The 21,446-nt window shown below is 39.9% G+C and overlaps 1 protein-coding gene and 1 pseudogene across 13 annotated transcripts in view; one reads left to right on the top strand and one right to left on the bottom strand.

The window, feature by feature from the left end:
- The window catches only part of AASDH (aminoadipate-semialdehyde dehydrogenase), a 48,871-nt gene that overhangs the window by 13,417 nt on the left and 14,008 nt on the right, over positions 1–21,446 (bottom strand). For 9 of the 13 annotated variants that reach the window (XM_033214604.1, XM_033214609.1, XM_033214602.1 and 6 more), the window contains 7 exons: positions 17,767–17,959; positions 7,030–7,271; positions 6,566–6,672; positions 5,909–6,081; positions 5,280–5,472; positions 3,219–3,334; positions 1,133–1,928 (listed from right to left, as the gene is read on the bottom strand). In XM_033214604.1, coding sequence (XP_033070495.1) covers positions 1,133–1,928; positions 3,219–3,334; positions 5,280–5,472; positions 5,909–6,081; positions 6,566–6,672; positions 7,030–7,271; positions 17,767–17,959 — 1,820 coding nt within the window. Of the gene's footprint in view, positions 1–1,132; positions 1,929–3,218; positions 3,335–5,279; positions 5,473–5,908; positions 6,082–6,565; positions 6,673–7,029; positions 7,272–17,766; positions 17,960–21,446 lie in introns of those variants that run through there. The other 4 variants (XM_033214610.1, XM_033214605.1, XM_033214613.1 and 1 more) reach the window with 4 other exon arrangements.
- On the top strand, positions 7,924–8,809 carry LOC117086248 (annotated as a pseudogene).

The raw sequence follows: 21,446 nt of genomic DNA, 5'->3' as shown, positions 1-21,446 counted from the left end.
CAAAGAACTGAGGCTTTCTGCTAATAGTGATGCAAATGAGCTATCTTGGCAGATTTTCCAACCCAAGTCAAGCTTTCAGACGGCTATAGCCAGAACTACCAGCTAAGCTGCTCCTGAATTGCTAACCCATAAAAACTATGAGATAGGCCGGGCGCGGTGGCTCAAGCCTGTAATCCCAGCACTTTGGGAGGCCGAGACGGGCGGATCACGAGGTCAGGAGATCGAGACCATCCTGGCTAATACGGTGAAACCCCGTCTCTACTAAAAAAATACAAAAAACTAGCCGGGCGACGAGGCGGGCGCCTGTAGTCCCAGCTACTCGGGAGGCTGAGACAGGAGAATGGCGTGAACCCGGGAGGCAGAGCTTGCAGTGAGCTGAGAGCCGGCCACTGCACTCCAGCCTGGGCGGCAGAGCCAGACTCCGTCTCAAAAAAAAAAAAAAAAAAAAAAAAAAAAAAAAACTATGAGATAATAATCTGTGTTGTTCTACGTTGTTGAGTTTTGGGGTATTTGCGATGCAGGAACACATTTTTTTTTTTTTTTTTTTTTTTTTTTTTGAGACGGAGTCTCGCTCTGTCGCCCGGGCTGGAGTGCAGTGGCCGGATCTCAGCTCACTGCAAGCTCCGCCTCCCGAGTTCATGCCATTCTCCTGCCTCAGCCTCCCGAGTAGCTGGGACTACAGGCGCCCGCCACCTCGCCCGGCTAGTTTTTTTTTTTGTATTTTTAGTAGAGACGGGGTTTCACCGTGTTAGCCAGGATGGTCTCGATCTCCTGACCTCGTGATCCACCCGTCTTGGCCTCCCAAAGTGCTGGGATTACAGGCTTGAGCCACCGCGCCCGGCCAGGAACACATTTTATTATTATTCCCATTTTACCCACAAGGAAAGTGACATTCTAAGAGGTTCAGTAACCTGCCAAAGGTCACAGACCTCATAATAGTTATAGAGATAGGTTCAAATAGGGACTCCTGACACCAAGGCCCACATTGTTAAACAGCACAGGGTTGACTATTATTTTTTGACAGCAACCAAACCCATCATACATAGATATTTTAAAAATTTAACTTGTGCCTATGAAGATTATTGTATGGTAATTCAATTTAACTCCACAAACTTCAAATTTAAAAACTTACCCACCACAATAAAGTTTCCACACTTAGATACACATGCTGAGGATTCAATTCGATCTCCCAAAAGCTGTTCCCATTGCACCTTCCCAGAGTAAAAGTCAACTGCCTTCATTCTATGAGAATGGGAACCAATGTACACAGTTGTAGATGACTTATCGAAAGTGGGTATTACAACCAGCGGTGAGGCATCTACGCACTTGCCTGTGTCTGACCTCCACCTCACATGTAACTCCATTTTCTGAGTCCCTATCGCAGGTTTCCACTCTTCAGAAACTTTCACAACATAGGATGGATCTTTTGACTTCCCAATAAGAACTGGAGAATTTAAGTCTTTCACATTTTGAATGTTGGTCTGTGAAATTGAATCAGAAGGATAGGCTGAAGAGCAATGTCCTAACTTTGTTGAAAACCTAGTGGTATTCAGAGACAAAATTTGACTCCCTCTGCTCAGTGCAACAAAAGCATTAATCTCATTGTGGCAACTTAAAGTCATGATAGCTTTCTGATGTAAAGATGTTCCACTGGCTTCCTCTTGATTAATGTCGCTGAGTTTCCTTTTTGTGGCACAACTCTTCCTGAATGTCACATCTTCATCTGGAAACACTGTTTGAAGAATGTGATTATAAATCTCTAAAATGGAACTGCTGAGAATAATTTCCAGAAGCCCAGGCACTGATGTACCAACAAGTTTTTCAATTTCACTGAGGAGCCGGATGGACTTTAAGGAATCTCCACCACTATTTAAGAAGAGTGACTCATCAGGAACCTTCAAAAGATCTTCCGGGAGATTCAGAGTAGACTACAGATGAGAGAATAGAGAAATATGTGACGTAAAGGTCTAAAATCAAAAGACTTCAACATTTACAGGTAATATAGAGAGATGAGAGTACCTACATTAATAATTAGAAATATAGGCTGGGCACAGTGACTCACACCTGTAATCCCAGTACTTTGGGAGGCTGAGGTGGGTGGATCACCTGAGGTCAGGAGTTCGAGACCATCCTGGCCAACACAGTGAAACCCCATCTCCACTAAAACATGAAAATTAGCTGGGCGTGGTGGTACCCACCTATAATCTCAGGTACTGAGAAGGCTGAGGCAGGACAAACACTTGAAGCCGGGGGTGGAGGTTGCAGTGAGCCAAGATTGTGCCACTGCACTCCCACCTGGGCAACAGAGTAAATCTCTGTCTCAAAAATAATAATAATAATAATAATAATAATAACAATTATAAATATAAAATAAATACTTTTAATAATAAAATAAAGTTTTAAATTATTTTATTTATGCTAAAGGAGATCACTGTGCTACCAATTTTGTCACAAATTCACTCTAAAAGTACAAAATATACTTCCCTTTAGAGCTGTTTTCTTACCCATAAAATTGGGACAAAAACATCTGATTTATTCATTATAAAGACCACAAGATACCAATAGCCAGTATTTCTATAATATGGGAATAATTTGTCTTTGGTTGCTTCATATAAATCAAAATTCCTTTCCAAGAATCTAAAAATGAAGTAGATGAGACTTTTATCTTAGATACCCTCTATTTTTAGATAAGGCTACACAATTACATCCTCTTTTCAGAACCCTTTAGAAGTGAAAAATCTGTATTTTATTTAAGAAAATTTATTAATTTATTGAGATATATTTAAAAAATTCTCTCAAGTAGAAATACATATTGTTACTGAAAGTTCTTTTGGAATAATGATGTAAGCCCTAAGCCTAACAGACAACACACTGTGCTATAGCAAGATCTGGCTATTTTCTCAGCTCTGACAAGAGTGTTACTACATTCCACCGATCCTCTTAGAGAAAAGTTATGTCAAAACAGGTTTTGTCTACTTGTGCCTTTTATGACTACTTCACTTTCAATAAATTTCTTCATGGGGAACTTAATCTAGTCTTACAGTAGAGAATCTAACCTTCATTTTAATACAAATTGGATAAATGAAGCCGTAATACCTAACATCTGGATAGCAATAACATTCTCAGAAAATTTTATCCAACTTGTTAGGATGATAGCATTCCCTAAAGATATAAAATGACCTCCTTATAATAATAATTTTGTAACTTAAAAATTGTACCTTCCACAAATACTGTAATTTTTCCCAAAGGTCCTCTTTCCCACTGAGTTTATTCTCAGACTTCAAGTTTATGTAGTTTAAATATATCTTGTTTAACTCAGAAACATCAATTTTGCCTTAATATAAAAGAGAAATAACAAATGTTTTAAAACATTTTCAAATTTCACTCAAAGCCTTTATATATTCATTAGCCATACACATTTTTTTTTTTGTACAACACAGAAATTGTATAAAGAGTTTGTTGTCGACAATGAATTCTAAAAAGTTGTCTGATGCTACCAAGAATGTAGAGAGAAATAGATGAGAAACAGGCCAGGCATAGTGGCTCACTCCTGTAACCCCAACACTTTGGGAGGCTGAGGTGGGAGGATCGCTTGAGGCTAGGTGTTCAAGACTAGCCTGGGCAACACAGCAAGACCCTGTCTCTACAAAAAAAATTAAAAATTGGCCTGTAGTTCTAGTTACTCGGGAGGCTTAGATGGGAGGATCACTTGAACCCAGGAAGTTGAGACTGCGGCAGTGAGCCCTGGTTGCCCACTGCATTCCAGCTTGGGTGAAGAAGTGAGACCCTGTATCCAAAAAAAAAGAAAGAAAAAGAAAACAAGGAGCTAATATTTATCCAATTTATCTCTATTTCAAGAGTTAAAGAAATAGGTTCCACTAACTGAGCACTTACTGCATTTTGAAGTATATATTAAATAAAAATGAAATTGGGAAGGCAATATAATGGTGATTAAGATTATATATTTTGAAGTCAAACAGTGCTAGACAGACAAAGCAAACAATAATAAAAGTAAAATTAAAATAAAAAACAGTCCTAGACAAAATATCAATTCTACCACTGTGTAGGTGAATTGTATGTGTCAATGTGAGTGGGCCACAGGGTGCCCAGATTAAACATTTTTCTGACTGGGTCTGTGAGGGTGCTTCTGGATGAGATTAGTATATGAATCTAATTAAGGACTCAGTAAAGTAGATTGGGCATCATCCAAACTGTTGAGGGCCAAAATAGACAAAAAGGCAGAGAAAGGAAGAATTTGCACCCTTTTTCTTTCTCTTTTTTGAGACGGAGTCTCACTCTGTTGCCCAGGCTGGAGTGCAGTGGTGCAACCTTGGCTTACTCCTGGGCTCCTCCTCCTGGACTCCTCCTCCTGGGCTCAAGCGATCCTCCCACCTCAGCCTCTCAAGTAGCTGGGACTACAGGCGTGCACCACTGCACTCGGCTAATGCTTTTTGTATTTTTAGTAGAGACAGGGTTTCACCATTTTGGCCAGGCTGGTCTCAAACTCCCAACCTTAAGTGATCCATCTGCCTTGGCATCCCAAAGTGCTGGGATTACAGGCGTGAGTCACCACACCTGGCATGCACCCTCTTTGTGTCACTGCTTAAGCTAGGACATCTCATCTCCTCCTGTCCTCAAACAGGGATTTACATCATCAGCTTCCCTGATTCTCAGACCTTAGGACACAGACTGAATACAGCACTGACTTTCCTGAGTCTCCAGTTTGCCAAAGGGAGATTACACTTCTTAGCTTCCATAAATGCACGGGCCAATTCCTGACAATAAATCTTTTACATATCTACATATTGGTTCTGTTTCTGGAGAACCCTGACTACTATACTAATATAATCACTAACTAGCAAAATGATTTTTGGAAAATTACTTAACCTCTTTTTTAGATGTTGCCAAGTCTGGAGTACAGTAGTTATTTACAGACACAAACAGAGCATACTGTACCCTCAAACTCCTGGCCTCAAGTCATCCTCCACTTTAGCTTCCCTGAATGGCTGAAACTACAGGCGCTCACCACTATGCCCCACCAAATTACTTAACCTCTTTAAGCCTTATTTTCCTTATCTGTAAATAGGAATAATACCACCTATCCACAGGATTTTCTGAAGATAAAATGAATTAATTATACAGTGTTCAAAAGAGGGTCTATCATAATAAATGCTAGTACCATTTACAAAAATAATAAAGATTTATGTGATCATTAAGCTAGTTATGAATACAATTAGTATTAATTGGCACTGAAACATATCTGCTTTAAATTACTTTACCATGGGATGTAAATGGCAGAGAATCAATCAATACAAGCTCATCCGGGATTGCATGACTTGGAAGATATTTCTGCAGTTCTTTAAAGATGTATTCTTTTACTGAAGCATCTTTAGACACCATGAAGAGAATTAATTTTTCCTGATTATACCATGTAACTGCACAAGACTCCACTTGCTGAAGCTCTTCAGCAACCTATAAGAGAGATTATCCCAATTTGCCAATGAGGATATTTACAAACAAGCTTCCTAAAAGCTTACTTTTTAATGTCTGAAAACAGCTGAATTAAATGTTGGAATACACTGGAGATTTTTTTTAAAATTGCTTTGCTACTGTTACTATTATTTGCACATAGGGTTCATAATATTTTCCAAAATAATAGGTCCTAAAGCAAAATAAGCCAGTTTAATTTCACAAATATTAAAATCCAATTTGTCACTTATTTAAAGAATAACCATCTCTTCATGCTGAGGATAAGGGGCACCCTGAATTATTCATACCTTTTATTGTAATTCATCACTAACACAAAATGTCAGGTGTAAATAATAGAGACCCCAGCACAGAAAATTGGTGGTAGCTGCTTCTAATATTTACATATATTAATAGATAGTCAATATTTAAATAGTTCTACCTGTTGCACAAGTTCAATGTTAAGACGTTTGCCATGACGTTTGATCTGACTGTCTTTTCGTCCCAAAAAAAAAATCTCTCCATTTTTCACAGTCACAAAGTCTCCTGTAGCTCGCATTGTGCCAAGTGGCACTGTCACTTCGTCATTAAGAAAACACACTCTGTTTCTGCCACCTTCCCAAGACATAAACACCAATGTCATAAAAATTCAAGGGAAATATATTAAAAACCGCAAAATCAACAACATCTCCAAAGGTTTGGTGACTAAGTTTCAAAATTTAAATACTAAAAGAGGGGCTCATTTTAAAACGTTATCTCATAAAACTAGACTTGAATAAGCAAAGACATAAAATGAAATTTATTTCTTAAAATTTATAGATTTAAAAATTCTTAGACTACTGATTAAATATAATTTTGGCTATAAATATAAACATGAAGGTCCAAGTTACAGTTTCTAAATTACTTTTATTAATGTAGTAGACATTATTATCTGAAATAATTATTTTAACATTTGGTATTTCATGACTATATGAATGAGATTAAAAATTATCACTGAAAAGCATGAGCTAGACAAAAGAAAAACAGGAAAGGAATAAAATTAACACATCAGACCATTTTTCTTGAAAAAAAAATTCCCAATCAACAAATATAAAACAACCTAAAAATACTTGGCCACTGCCTTCCTGAATTGTGAAGCCATTAGTATCTCTGACTTCAACTACTGTTCCAAGAAGTGGAAATCCCAGTTGTACAGGCAATTCACATCTATGAAAATAAGATCCAGAACAGATTTAAAATTTTTCATTTGAATAGAGTATTTTCCAATATATTTAAATCATACTGTACCAAATAAAGAAAAAAAGTTTGTTATGCTATAATTCAAAGACTGACAAGAGGAAAAGGTTAGGTGGAAAGGTAATCATATATGTTATTCATTACTATTTAGTACGAAAATCTGTAGCAGTATCTTGGCACCAGCTATAGTAAGGAAGGTTCTGGATTCCCAACTTAAAATATCAGATACAATCATGTTTCTAAAATTATTACCCCAGCGCCTATCAAAACCAAAAACACTGTCAGTGTTAAGATCCTAGAAATACACAGTATAATGAAGACCCTTACTTTAAAGTAGAGTTAAGAATCTTCTCTGGAATCCTATAAATGGTTGCCCAACTTGATACCTCTGTGATACCATAAACATTAAATATTTGTGTTTTATTGCCTTCTCCTCTCCAGCTTCTAAGAACTGTCAATGATGGAAACGCTTCACCACCAAGGGCTAATACTCGAAGAGAAGTAGTGGCTGACAAAACATTTGACTTGATAAGCTTAGATCCAAATCTTCTAAGCAATGTTGGTGTTGCCTGTAGATACATTAAAAATAATTTATTTATTTCCCTTCACTTCTTTAAAAAGGTAAGCACTGTAGTTATTATTAGAAAGTTTTTAGAGCCCACATGGAAATTAAGGCTGTGTTTATCAAATGGGAAATCCCATTTGGAAAACTACTGGTACAACATTATCTTCTTGTTTTTGTTTTTGTTTGTTTGTTTGTTTGAGACAGGGTCTCACTCTGTTGACCAGGCTGGAGTGCAGTAGCATGATCACAGCTCACTGCAACCTCAACCTCCCAGGCCCAAGTCATCATCCCACCTCAGCCTCCTGAACAGCTGGGACTACAGGCACATACCATCACACCTAGGTGATTTTTAAAATTTTTTGTACAAATAGAGCCTGTGTTGCCTAAGCTGGTCTTGGACTCCTGGGCTCAAGCAATCCTCCCACCTTGGCCTCCCAAAGCACTAGGATTACAGGCATGAGAGCCAACTGGCACAACATTATCTTCCTAATGTGGATATCACTTATGCTTTAGAAAAAAACTCAAACAAAAATATTACTTATATTTCATCATACAGTTCATACAAAAAGGTTTAAGGATAAAAAGGACAAAATCTATAAAATCAATTTACCTTTCCTTTCTTACTCGGTATAAAAAGTACTCAAAAGGGTTTAAAAATGTGCCTAAGTAGCTCTCTCCTCCCGCCATCCAAGATACCGAAAGGAAAGAAGGCCAAGGGAAAGAAGGTGGCTCTGGCCCCTGCTGTCATGAAGAAGCAGGAGGCCAAGAAAGTGGTGAATCCCCTGTTTGAGAAAAGGCCTAAGAATTTCAGCACTGGACAGGACATCCAGCCCAAAAGAGACCTCACCCGCTTTGTAAAATGGCCCCTCTTGATCAGGTTGCAGTGGCAGAGAGCCATCCTCTATAAGCAGCTGAAAGTGCCTCCCGCGATTAACCAGTTCACCCAGGCCCTGGACCACCAAACAGCTACTTAGCTGCTTAAACTGGCCCACAAGTACAGACCAGAGACAAAGCAAGAAAAGAAGCAGAGGCTGTTGGCCTGGGCCAAGAAGAAAGCTGCTGGCAAAGGGGACATCCCCACTGAGACCACTTGTCCTTCCAGCAGGAGTTAACACCATCACCACCTTGGTGGAGAACAAGAAAGTTCAGCTGGTGGTGATTGCACACGACATGGATCCCATCGAGTTAGTTGTCTTCTTGCCTGCCCTGTGTCGTAGAATGGGGGTCCCTTAGTGCATTATCAAGGGGAAGGCAAGACTGGGATGTCTAGTCCACAGGAAGACCTGTACCACTGTCGCCTTCACACAGGTTAACTTGGAAGACAAAGGCATTTTGGCTAAGCTAGTGGAATCTATCAGGACCAATTACAATGACAGACACGATGAGATCCACCGTCACTGATGTGGCAATGTCCTGGCTCCCAAGTCTGTGGCTCACATCGCCAAGCTCGAAAAGGCAAATGCTAAAGAACTTGCCACTAAACTGGGTTAAATGTACACTGCTGAGTTTTCTGTACATAAAAATAATTAATACAAATTTTCCTTTAAAAATGTGCCTAAGTAAAACAATAATGAATAAAGATTGATAACAAAAGCTTTATTGAGGTATAACTGACATATAATAAACTATTTTAAGTATACAATTTAATATGTTTTGATAGACACATATACTAGCAAAACCATCACCACAATCAAAATAATGAACATAACTGTCTTAGTTGATTCGGATTACTATAACAAAAATACTGTATACTAGGTAAGAAATGTAGTACTCACAGTTCTGAAGATAGGGAAGTCCAAGATCAAGGTGTGGGCAGACTTACTGTCTGGTGAATACTCTACTTCACAGATGGTACCTTCTTGTTGTGTTCTCGCATGGTAGAAGGAACCAACAAGCAACCTCAGGCGTCTTTTATAAGAGCACTAATCTCATTCATGAGGTTCCCACCCTCGTGACATAGTCATCTCCTGAAGGCCCCACATCTTTTGTTTGTTTGTTTGTTTGTTTGTTTGTTTTGAGACGGAGTGTCGCTCTATCGCCGGGGCTGGAGTGCAGAGGCCAGATCTCAGCTCACTGCAAGCTCCGCCTCCCGGGTTCCCGCCATTCTCCCGCCTCAGTCTCCGGAGTAGCTGGGACTACAGGCGCCCGCCACCTCGCCCGGCTAGATTTTTGTAGTTTTTTTTTAGTAGAGACGGGGTTTCACCGTGTTAGCCAGGATGGTCTCGATCTCCTGACCTCGTGATCCGCCCGTCTCGGCCTCCCAAAGTGCTGGGATTACAGGCTTGAGCCACTGCGCCCGGCTGGCCCCACATCTTAACAACAACAGATTGGGGATTAGATTTCAACATATGAATTCTGGAGAGACACAAACATTCAGATGACAGCAATATTCATCACTCCCAAAATTAAAATTACCTGTGTACCACTCTAAGTCTCCTCTCCAACTGGATCCCTTATCCAGACAACCACTGATTATTTTCTGTCACTATAGATCAGAATAATCTTGTATAATTCCATTAATATAAATTATATATAAAATTATGAATAGAAATTATGTATTCCATTTATATAAATGGAATCATAAAATACGTAGCCTGCTTTGGCCTGGCTTCTTTCACTCAATATAATAGATACAATTCATCTCTGCTGCTGAGTGTATCGACAGTTTTATTCCTTTTTATTGCTAAGTAGTATTCTATAGTATGGATCAGAACTGGGTTTCACTGTTCCATATAAAATTTAGGATCAACTTACTCATTTCTAACAAAAAAGCCTATTGGATTTTGCTAGAAAGTGTGTTTAATTTACAGGTCAATTTGGGAAGAAATGCAATCTCAACAATATTAAAACTTCTAATCTATAAAGACAAAATATTATTTAGGTCTCTAATTTCTTTTTTTTTTTTTGAGACAGAGTCTCGCTCTGTCGCCCAGGCTGGAGTGCAGTGGCCGGATCTCAGCTCACTGCTAGCTCCGCCTCCTGGGTTTACGCCATTCTCCTGCCTCAGCCTCCCGAGTAGCCGGGACTACAGGCGCCCGCCACCACGCCCAGCTAGGTTTTTTTTGTATTTTTTTTAGTAGAGACGGGGTTTCACCATGTTAACCAGGATGGTTTCGATCTCCTGACCTCGTGATCCGCCCGTCTCGGCCTCCCAAAGTGCTGGGATTACAGGCTTGAGCCACCGCGCCCAGCCTAGGTCTCTAATTTCTATCAACAATGTTTTATAGTGTTCAGTGTACTAATCTTGCTCTTTAGCTTTATTCCTATTTTATTGTTTTTGATGCTACTGTAAATATTAATTTCATTTTTAGATTTTTCTTTAATACATATACATATAAATATATATGTACAAATACACCCCCACCCTCCTACAAGATTTTCTATATACAGGATCACACCAACTGCATATACAGAGAGTTGTACTTCCTCCTGTCCAACGTTAAGCACCTTTAATTTTTTTCCTTCCTGCCTTATTGTACTGGCAAGAACCACTAGAATGTTGAAGTGACAAAGGCAAACTTGCTTGCCTTGTTCCCAGTCTTAGGGTCAAAGCATTCAGTCTTTTATCAAGTATGGTGTCATATCACCTGTAGTTCTATTGTAGGTGCCCTTCTTCATATTGGGAAAGTTCCCTTCTATTTCTAGTTTGTTAGGAGCTTTTTAAAAAATTATAAATGGGTGTTAGATTTTGTCAAATCCTTTCTCTGCATCTGTTAAGATAGGTATGTGCTTTTTGTTCATTATTCTTTAAGTAGTGTATATCATCAATAGATTTTTGGATATTAAACCAAACATGCATTCCTGGGATAAATCCCAAATAGTCACCTTTAAATTTACTGAGACTTGTTTTATGGCTTAGCATATGACTTATCCTATGAAATGTGCTTAAAAAGAATTCTGCAATCATTGGATAGAGTGCTCTATATATGGCATTTAGGTGATAATGCTGTTCAAGTCTTTGATACTAGCTGATTTCTGTCTAGTTTTTCAATCAATTATTGAAAGTGGGGTGTTAAAATCTCCAACCATTGAGTTGTCTATTTATGTTTTCAATTTTATCCATTTTTGTTTCATGTATTTGGAAGCTAGTTTTAGGTGGATATACATGTATAATTGTTACATCTTATTGATATAACAATGTATTTACCGATGTACTGACAATCTTATCCTTATAAAATTGTTATTGTTGCTTGGTTTTGTTTTTGTTTTTGTTTTTGCTAGTACATTTCTTTGCTAGTAACCTTCCTGGACTAAATCCATGAAGTCTGCCTCCCCTCATATATGTGGCCACTGATGTTGCTGCTTAGTTGTTTATTTAAAAATATATGTTCTTCTTTTTATTTTTTGTGAGATGGAATTTCACTCTTGTTGCCCAGGCTGAAGTGCAGTGGCACAATCTCGGCTCACCACAACATCTACCTCCAGCCTCCCGGGTTCAAGCGATTCTCCTGCCTCAGCCTCCTGAGTAGCTGGGATTATAGCCACTCGTGGCTAATTTTTTTGTATTTTTTTAGTAGAGACGGGGTTTCACCATGTTGGACAGGCTTGTCTCAAACTCCTAACTTCAGATGATACACCCACCTGGGCCTCCCAGATTGCTGGGATTATAGGCGTGAACCACTGTGCCGGGCCTTATGTTCTTTTATTTATGTATTTATTTATTTTTGAGACGGACTCTCACTCTGTCTCCCAGGCTGGAGCGCAGTGGCACTATCTTGGCTAACTGCAATCTCAACCACCCAGGTCCAAGCGATTCTCCTGCCTCAGCCTCCTGAGTAGCTTCAAGTAGCATAACCTCAGCCAGGAATATGCTTATCCCACCACCACTGCAATCTCAGGCTAGAAGAGCTGTTGAACTCTCAGGCTAAGGAGCTGTAGGCCTCCCTACTGGCCTACTTCAAGCTCATCATTTCCACAGATGCTGCAGCTGGTCATGGGCGTTACTGACTATTACAAATTAAGTGAGCCCCTTCAAACAGACAGAATCTGTGTATTGACTGAATTGGGGTGGGGATGATAGGAGCAGACCCATACCAGAATGCCACGAAGTTCCACTATTTTTACACAAAATTCAGCAGTTTTCAAAAACAAACATTTCTAAGATTGCTATATGTCTCTGGTTGATTTCCAAATGTTGAAGTACTTGTTTGTTTGTTTTTTTCCATTTTGTCCAGCTTTATAGTTGCTTTTTTTGGGGAAGATAATCTGTTAATCTCTTCACTTGGCCAGAGCCAAAAGTCACATGGGAATAAAGATTTTTAAATTGTTTCTCTCAATAAAATCCATAAGGAGTTGTAACAGACGACTTGAATTTTAATTCAGAAAAATGATTTAAGGTCATGGCTTGTCAAAACATATACATAGTAGAATGACTCTACACCCTCATAGGTACTTATGTCCCAGTTAAGATTCTGGTTTTTAGTAATAAATTATGACGGCAACACTATAAGGCATCCTAAATCATGCTCTTAACTGTTATGCCAAGAGGTTTATCATAATGAAAATCTCTTGTCAAAATAAGGGATAAAATGGTTCTGGCTCTTCATTTTCACTAAGCCAAATTTCAATGTTGTGGCCTAATTTCTGGTGTTAAGGATAATATCAACTTTGAAATCAACAAATACATGCACATCTATGAATACTCAGCAAAACAAAAAAATGGAGGCTGGGTGTGGTGACTCACGCCTATAATCCCAACACTTTGGAAGGCCAAGGAGGGCAGACCACTTGAGGTCAGGAGTTCGAGACCAGCCTAGCCATGCTGAAACCCTGTCTCTACTAAAAATACAAACATTAGCAGGGTATGGTGGCACTCACCAGTATTCTCAACTACTCAGGAGGCTGAGGCAGGAGAATCATTTGAACCCAGGACGTAGAGGCTGCGGTGAGCCAAGATCATGCCACTGCATTCCAGCCTGCATGACAGAGGAAGATTTCATCTCAAAAAAATAAAAAATGAAAAATAAAAAAATGGAAATACTTTTCAGATACTCATAAACTGAAATGATAAATTGAGGGGCAGAATATAAGTCAACATCCTTTGCTAGTAAATCATTCTAGACATACAAAAATGAGACTTGGCAGATAATAGAAAAAATAGGGAATGTTAAAGTTTCTTCCAAGTTTACTAAGGAAAAACTCAGGAAAAATGGAAAACATTATTATGCCGACACATTCCTAGGTATTAACCTAATATTTTACTCTAAAATGTTTTACTTTTAGACCATGCATGGTGGCTTATGCCTGTAATCGTAGCACTTTAGGAGGCTGAGGCAGGAGGATTGCTTGAACCCAGGAGTTCAAGACCAGCCTGGGCAACACAGGGAGACCCTGTCTCTACAAAAGATTTAAAAAATTAGCCAGGCATGATGTTATGCACCTGTGGTCCCAGCTACTCAGGAGGCTGAGGTGGGAGGATCACTTGAGCCCCAGATGTCAAGGCTGCAGTGAGCCGTAAGCGTGCCACTGCGCTCCAGCCTGGGTGACAAAGCAAGACCCTGTCTCAAAAAAAAAAAGTTTTAAAGGGCATCAAGTTTAAATAATACAATTTTGTTACCCAGAGTATGTAAATAAAAAATGTCCAAATATATTTCAGGTTTGTGATAAACCAAAAAATCAATCCTTTCTTTCCCAAGAAACTCCTTAATTCCTGAAACAAATAAAAGAGGTCTTTAATTTCCTCCAGAGCTTAGTCCATTTCACTTTGGGGGCCTTTTTCTCCCATAGTAACTCAAGATATTCTATTCTTTTCAATTTTCAAAGGTTTAGTAGCATGTGTTTGACAGCTGTTTTTGTTTGTTCGTTGGTTTGTTTTAGACTGAGTCTTGCTCTGTTGTCCAGGCTGGAATACAGCGGTGTGATCTTGGCTCACTGCAACCTCCACCTCCTGGATTCAAGAGATTCCCCTGCCTCAGCCTTCTGAGTAGCTGGGATTACAGGTGTGCACCACCATGCCCGGCTAATTTTTGCATTTTTAGTAGAGACGGGGTTTTGCCATGTTGGCCAGGCTGGTCTTGAACTCCTGACTTCAGGTGATCCTTGGCCTCTCAAAGTGCTGGGATTACAGGCGTGAGCCACGCCTGGCCTTGACAGCTTTTAAGAGCCCTGCTTCGTGTCCAATTAGGTCCGGGTAAGGTTTTTATTTGTAAATAAAATATATATAACAACCACTTTAGTAAATAAAAAAGAGTATATTATATTAAAGCAAAAATCCTTGATGACTTATATATCATTTGAAAGAAACTGGACTTAGGAAAGAAAAGATGAACCCTGACAACACAGCTAAAATTCAGAATAAGAAAAGGCATGTACCTTACACAAAAGAAAGGACAGCTTGTCAGCTTCTATACCGCTCCTCCTTACTCAAACCAAGTCAAATGTGATCCGCTGATGATATTCCCAATAACTATTGTGAGATAAATAAAATCACCATGAAACTATATGCAAAATTTGTCAGGTTCTTGGAAAAGAGTAAGTTTCTGTCAGTTTCTCAGAAAAATTTGATCCCAAAAAGGTTAAAAACAACTGCTAAAGTAAATTTATCTGAGATAGTGCTAAAACATCAAACAAGGGGATGAGATTTACAGACGTAGAATTCATTGACCTGACATAGAAGCAAAGCCTCCTTCCCTTTTAGTAACTATCAGTCAAATCTGTCAAGGAACTTTGCAAACATCCCCTGAAAAATATGCTCTTTGAATTTTACAGGTAAATAAAACAGTTATAGTAAAATCTTACCCAGATCCACAGAATTCATGGAATGACTCACTAACAGATGAGAATTTATATCCCCTCACACCCAACAAGCCACACTGCTATACTCAGTTCATATATATACATGAATTAGGATGAAAAACACATTGCCTTAAAAAAGTTCAAAGTATCAAATTTTGTTTTTGTAGCAGAAATTTAATATCCTCTCAACTATTGTTACCCTGGATAAAAACCTGATAATTTTAGTTTATCAAAATAGAAAGTGGAAGCTGGGCGTGGAGGCTCACATCTGTAATCCCAGGGCTTTGGGAGTCCAAGGCGGGCAGATTAAGGAGTTTGAGGCCAGGAGGCCAGGAGTTCAAGACCAGCCTGGCCATCATCGCAAAATGCTGTCTCTATTACAAATACAAAAATTAGCTGGGCATGGTGGTACATGCCTGTAATCCCAGCTACTCAGGAGGCCAAGGCACGAGAATCTCTTGAACCTGGGAGACATCGATTGCAGTGAGCTGAGGTCACACCAGTATACTCCAGGCTGGGCGACAAGAGTGAGACTCTGTCTCAATTAAAAAAAAAAAAAAAAAAAGACAATGGAAACTAATAATTAAGATGCACATATGCACATAGGTACATGAATATAACACACCATAGTCTGAATGTTTGTGTCTCCCCCTCAAATTCGTATGTTGAAATCCTAACTCTCAGGCCAGGTGCAGTGGCTCACGCCTGTAATCCCAGAACTTTGGAGGCAGAGGCAGAAGGATCACTTGAGGCCAGGAGTGAGATCAGCGTGGCCAACATGGTGAAACCCTGTCTCTACCAAAAATACAAAAATTAGCCCGGTGTGGTGGCAGGCGCCTGTAATCCCAGCTACTCGGGGAGACTGAGGCACAATAATTGCCTGAACCCAGGAGGTAGAGTGAGCCAAGATCATGCCACTTCACTCCAGTCTGGGCAACACAGCAAGACTCTGTTGAAAGAAACAGAGAGAGAGAGACAAAAAAGGAAGGAAGGAAGGAAGGAAGGAGGAAGGAGGGAAGGAGGGAAGGAAGGAAGGAGGGAAGGAGGGAAGGAGGGAAGGAGGGAAGGAGGGAAGGAGGGAAGGAGGGAGGGAGGGAGAGAGGAAGGAAGGGAAAGAAGGAATGAATTCTAAATTTCAGGGCAATGGTATTAGGAGGTAGGGCCTTTGTGAAGTGATTAGGTCATGTAGGCAGAGACCTCATGAATGAGATTAGTGCCCTTATAAAACCCGTTCCATCATGTGAGGACCCAGTGAAAAGACTGCAGTCTAATGAATCAGCGAGTGGGCCCCTCGTGAGAGATCAAATCTCCTGATGACTTAATATTGGACTTCCCACCTCCAGAACTGTAAGAAATAAATGTCTGGGCCGGGCGCGGTGGCTCAAGCCTGTAATCCCAGTACTTTGGGAGGCCGAGACGGGAGGATCACGAGGTCAGGAGATCGAGACCATCCTGGCTAATACGGTGAAACCCTGTCTCTACTTAAAAATACAAAAGAAAACTAGCCGGGCGACAAGGCGGGCGCCTGTAGTCCCAGCTACTCGGGAGGCTGAGGCAGGAGAATGGCGTAAACCCGGGAGGCGGAGCTTGCAGTGAGCTGAGATCCGGCCACTGCACTCCAGCCTGGGTGGCAGAGCAAGACTCCGTCTCAAAAAAAAAAAAAAAAAAAAAAAAGAAATAAATGTCTGTTGTTTATAATCTACCCAGTTTATGGTATTTTGTTACAGCAGCCTGAATGGACTCACACACACAATCAGGAACTATGCTACACTGTCTCGTTTAATTCTATTTGAGATGGGTATTATTTCCATTTACAGATAAAACCTAAGGCTCACAGCAGTTAAACACTTAACAAAGATATTTACATATTATGATATGCATATAATATTGCTAATTCTCTAGTACCTTTAGCTACTTACACTGTAGTAGCTTAAAGCTTGTGTACCAGTCATATACTTGTGTACCTGCATGACCTAATCACCAGTCAGATACACATTTAAATAATATTTTAAAGAGCCAAATTTCGAAAATACTTGTTTCTGTAGGTTAATGTAAAGTATACTGATGTAAAAATAAGAAAATCTGGCCGGGTGCGGTGGCTCAAGCCTGTAATCCCAGCACTTTGGGAGGCCGAGACGGGTGGATCACGAGGTCAGGAGATCGAGACCATCCTGGCTAACACGGTGAAACCCCGTCTCTACTAAAAATACAAAAACTAGCCGGGCGAGGTGGCGGGCGCCTGTAGTCCCAGCTACTCTGGAGGCTGAGGCAGGAGAATGATGTAAACCCGGGAGGCGGAGCTTGCAGTGAGCTGAGATCCGGCCACTGCACTCCAGTCTGGGCAACAGAGCAAGACTCCGCCTCAAAAAAAAAAAAAAAAAAAAAGAAAATCTATATTCCTAACTCGATTATAATTTAATTTACTTATACTAGTTTTTCATGAGAAACACAATATACATAGATTTTAAGACAGAAGAGGCAGCCTATCCTTCTCAAATCCAACAAATCTGAGTCAAAGTCAAGGTCCTCTAGTTATTACAGTATGCACAAAATACATAATAAAATAATTTTCTAGGCAGAATTCACTTATCTTTTTTCATTTTCAAATAAACAAAAAAAGTCACATCATGAGGAGATAACCCTTGATAATCTAACCAGATTATATTAATCCATTGTAAAGAACTATAGGAATACAAAATATTCTCTAAAACACTTAAAATATTGAAAAATGATAAAAAAAAAAATTCACTGCTACTAAAATGTACCTGCAGAACAGTCACTCTATGACGGGAAAAGAGAACACTGGCTAATTTTGATGGGAGCAACTTGATGGAAGTTGGTACAATAAGCAGAGAGGCACCACTTGATAGAGCAAGAAATATTTCCACAACAGAAGGATCAAAGGTCAGAGGTGAAGCCAGAAACAAAACATCTTCTTGTGTGATGTCAAAAAGTATCCTAAGGCAAAACAGAATGCAGTTACAAGAAACGTCAAACATTTAGTAAGCACATAGCCTAAAAAAGTGTTCACGTGTTTATGATTAATAAAGTTTCTGAATATTGGCCAGATTTTATTCTTCTCTCTTAAATTAGGCAAAATAGTGCTATCAAAATTCAAGAAATCTTCTTTATAAAAGAAAGAATTAACAGCCATTTAAAGCAATATCCATGTTTTACCAGACATATTTTATCATCTGTGATGACTTTTGATGTGTCAACTTGGTTTGATTGAACTACTGCCCCCAGAATTCCCTCTCTAGTATGTTTCCTGTTAGGGAAGGAGACAAGGGATATTCTCTTGAGAGCTGAGGAACAGAAGGGAGGCTGCTGCTTAGCAGCACACACGCTTTCTTCAAGCAGTTATTCAATCAAACCCTGTAGTCCCTAATCAGCTGATTTACTTAATCAAAAGTGAGATTATCCAGGGTTGGCTGAATTTACTTGGAAGGCCTTTAGAAGAGGTTTTTTAGGCCTTCTCTAAAGAAGCGATCCAAACAGCAGCTGGGTCTGCAATTAATCGCCCTTCCCTCCAATCTGATTTCACCTGGGACAGTCTCATGGCCACGGGATTCCAGCCTGCTTGTGATCACCCCTTCCTAACTGATCCCTATGGACTTTAGACTTGCTTAGCCAGCCCCCACAACTGTGTAAACCAATTTCTTATAATGAATCCCTGATCTAACTCCTGGTTCTGCTCCTCTGGCAGAATCCTTATTCTGTCATACTTATTCAATGATGCTTAATAGAGACTTCCGACTCCCCTTTCTATTTGGCATTTTCTTTCAGTATCTGAACAAAAAGCAGAATAAGAATATATGTGGTTAGGATCTTATAGAGCACGGATAGTCATTGTTGAGCCTATGACACTACTTCAATTTGAACACACAAACACCAATACATCTAAAAGCATCTTAATTTCAAAAGAGCTTCAAATATGGTATAAACATTTAAAAAATTATAACCATGTATATGGTGTCTCAGGTAAAATAAAAACTCACTGTATGTTAAAGGTGTAGGCGCCGAAAGGCTGTGATACCTTTCCTCCCCATCATAAGGCTCACAGCCAACACTCTTATAAACAAAAGACAGTTTAACAACAGAAGAGCATGACAAATTAATCAAAGTTTCATGAAACATAGGAGGCTTCAGAATGAAGACCCAAAGACCCAAGGGAAAAGCATCCATTTTAATATTTAGATTCAATAGAGTGGACAGCTGTGTAGAAATGTGATTAGACAAAAAGGGAATGAGTAATAAACTGAGTGGGAAAATCCAGCAAGGCCTGTCCTTTTAAATTCCTGGCTTCTCTGTGTGGCATTTCTTCCTCCCATGTACAGGGCAGGACCCTTTCTGGAATGAGTCTTATGTTCTACTTTCAGACAAGGTAAGTAAGAGCAATTTCTTTACAGCCAGCTCTTACATATAAAGGTTAGATTAATATTTCTATATTTCTAGATTTTTTTTTTTTTTTTGAGAAAAGTCTCACTCTGTCACCCAAGCTGGAGTACAGTGGCGCGATCTCGGCTCACTGCAATCTCTGCCTCCTGGGTTAGAGCGATTCTTCTGCCTCAGCTTCCCGAGTAGCTGGGACTACAGACATGTGCCACCACACCTGGCTAATTTTTTGAATGTTTAGTACAGACTGGGTTTCAACCATGTTGATCAGGCTGGTCTCAAACTCCTGACCTCAAACGATCCACCCACCTCAGCCTCCCAAAGTGCTGGGATTACAGGCGTGAGCCACCATGCCCAGCCTCTAGGTTTTAAGACTATCTTTGAGGGAGTGGGGTTCGGTTACTACGGCCTGCCTTGGGGAGAAAGGGAAGCAAGAGAAAGAAGGGCAGAAGGTCAGAAAGAGACTTTACTTCTCAAGTCCTTCCAATGTCCTTCAGTTCAAAGTACTCAGCATGCCAAAGTACCATACGTTGGGGCATCATTTTCTGAGCCCAACAAAGGCTACCCTCAAACTTCAAGTTTTAGAGGAATTATTCTTTACATATATTGTCTAGCTTCCTACTTAGGTATTCAGGGGAGAGCCAACTTTCTAACAGGCTTCCAACAAAGCTTAAATTCTGAGAATATTTTTAGTTTTTCAATTCTATGAACAAAAATGGGCAAAGTTACGCATGCACAGAGGATGAATGCTCCATGTAGTTCATTTCAAGAAAGCAGCTTAAGATGCATTCAATATAAGAAAAGTTGAAAAAAAAGAAGAGATAGATTTTAAAGGAAGAAAAAAAGTGGAACGCAACAAACATTTAAACATATTACTTGTGAAGTTTAGGCTGGGTAGCTAATATATTGTTCCTCATTTTCCCAACCACCATATGAGGCAGGTATAATTATGTGAGAACCTAACTCAGAACCCAAGTTGGTATGAAGATTATTTTAAGGTAAAGACATTTGAGGCTAGGCGCGGTGGCTCATGCTTGTAATCCCAGCACTTTGGGAGGCCAAGGCGGGCAGATACTTGAGGTCAGGAGTTCGAGACCAGCCTGGCCAAGATAGTGCAACCCTGTCTCTACTAAAACTACAAAAATTAGCCAGGTATGGTGGCGTGCGTGTGGGGAAAAGAAAGAGATCAGACTGTTACTGCGTCTATGTAGAAAGGAGTAGACATAAAAGACTCCATTTTGTTCTGTAATAAGAAAAATTCTACTGCCATTGAGATGCTGTTAATCTGTAACCCTACCCCTAACCCTGTCCTTGCAGGAGACATGTGCTGTGGTGACTCAAGGTTTAATGGATTTGGAGCTGTGCAGGATGTGCTTTGTTAAATAAGTGCCTGAAGGCAGTATGTTTGTTAAAAGTCATCACCATTCTCTTAATCTCAAGTACCCAAGGACACAAACACTGCGAAAAGCTGCAGGGACCTCTGCCTAGGGAAGCTAGGTATTGTTCAAGGTTTCTCCCCATGTGACAGTCTAAAATATGGCCTCGTGGGAAGGGAAAGACCTGATCGTCCCCCAGCCTGACACCCGTGAAGGGTGAAGGGTTTGTGCTGAGGAGGATTAGTAAAAGAGGAAAGAAGGCCTCTTGGCAGTTGAGATAGAAAAAGGCATCTGTCTCCTGCCCGTCCCTGGGTAATGGAACATCTCGGTGTAAAACTCGATTGTATGTTCTATTTACTGAGATAGGAGAAAACTGCCTTAGGGCTGGAGGTGGGACGTGCTAGTGGTAATGCTGCTCTTTATGCACTGAAAAGGTTTATGGAGATGCTTGCATATGCACATCAAGGCACAGCACTTTTCCTTAAACTTATTCATGTCAGAGATCTTTATTCATATGTCTTTCTGCTGACCTTCTCCCTACTATGACCCTATTGTCCTGCCACTTCTCCTTTTTCTAAAAGATGGTAAAGATAATTATCAATAAATACTGAGGGAACTCAGAGACCGGTGCCGGCGCGGGTCCTCTGTATGCTGAGCACAGGTTCCCTGGGCCC

This window comes from Trachypithecus francoisi, unplaced genomic scaffold (assembly GCF_009764315.1).
Source record: "Trachypithecus francoisi isolate TF-2019V2 unplaced genomic scaffold, Tfra_2.0 Lachesis_group1, whole genome shotgun sequence".
Taxonomy (NCBI): domain Eukaryota; kingdom Metazoa; phylum Chordata; class Mammalia; order Primates; family Cercopithecidae; genus Trachypithecus; species Trachypithecus francoisi.
This window is presented reverse-complemented; position numbering and strand designations above follow the sequence as displayed.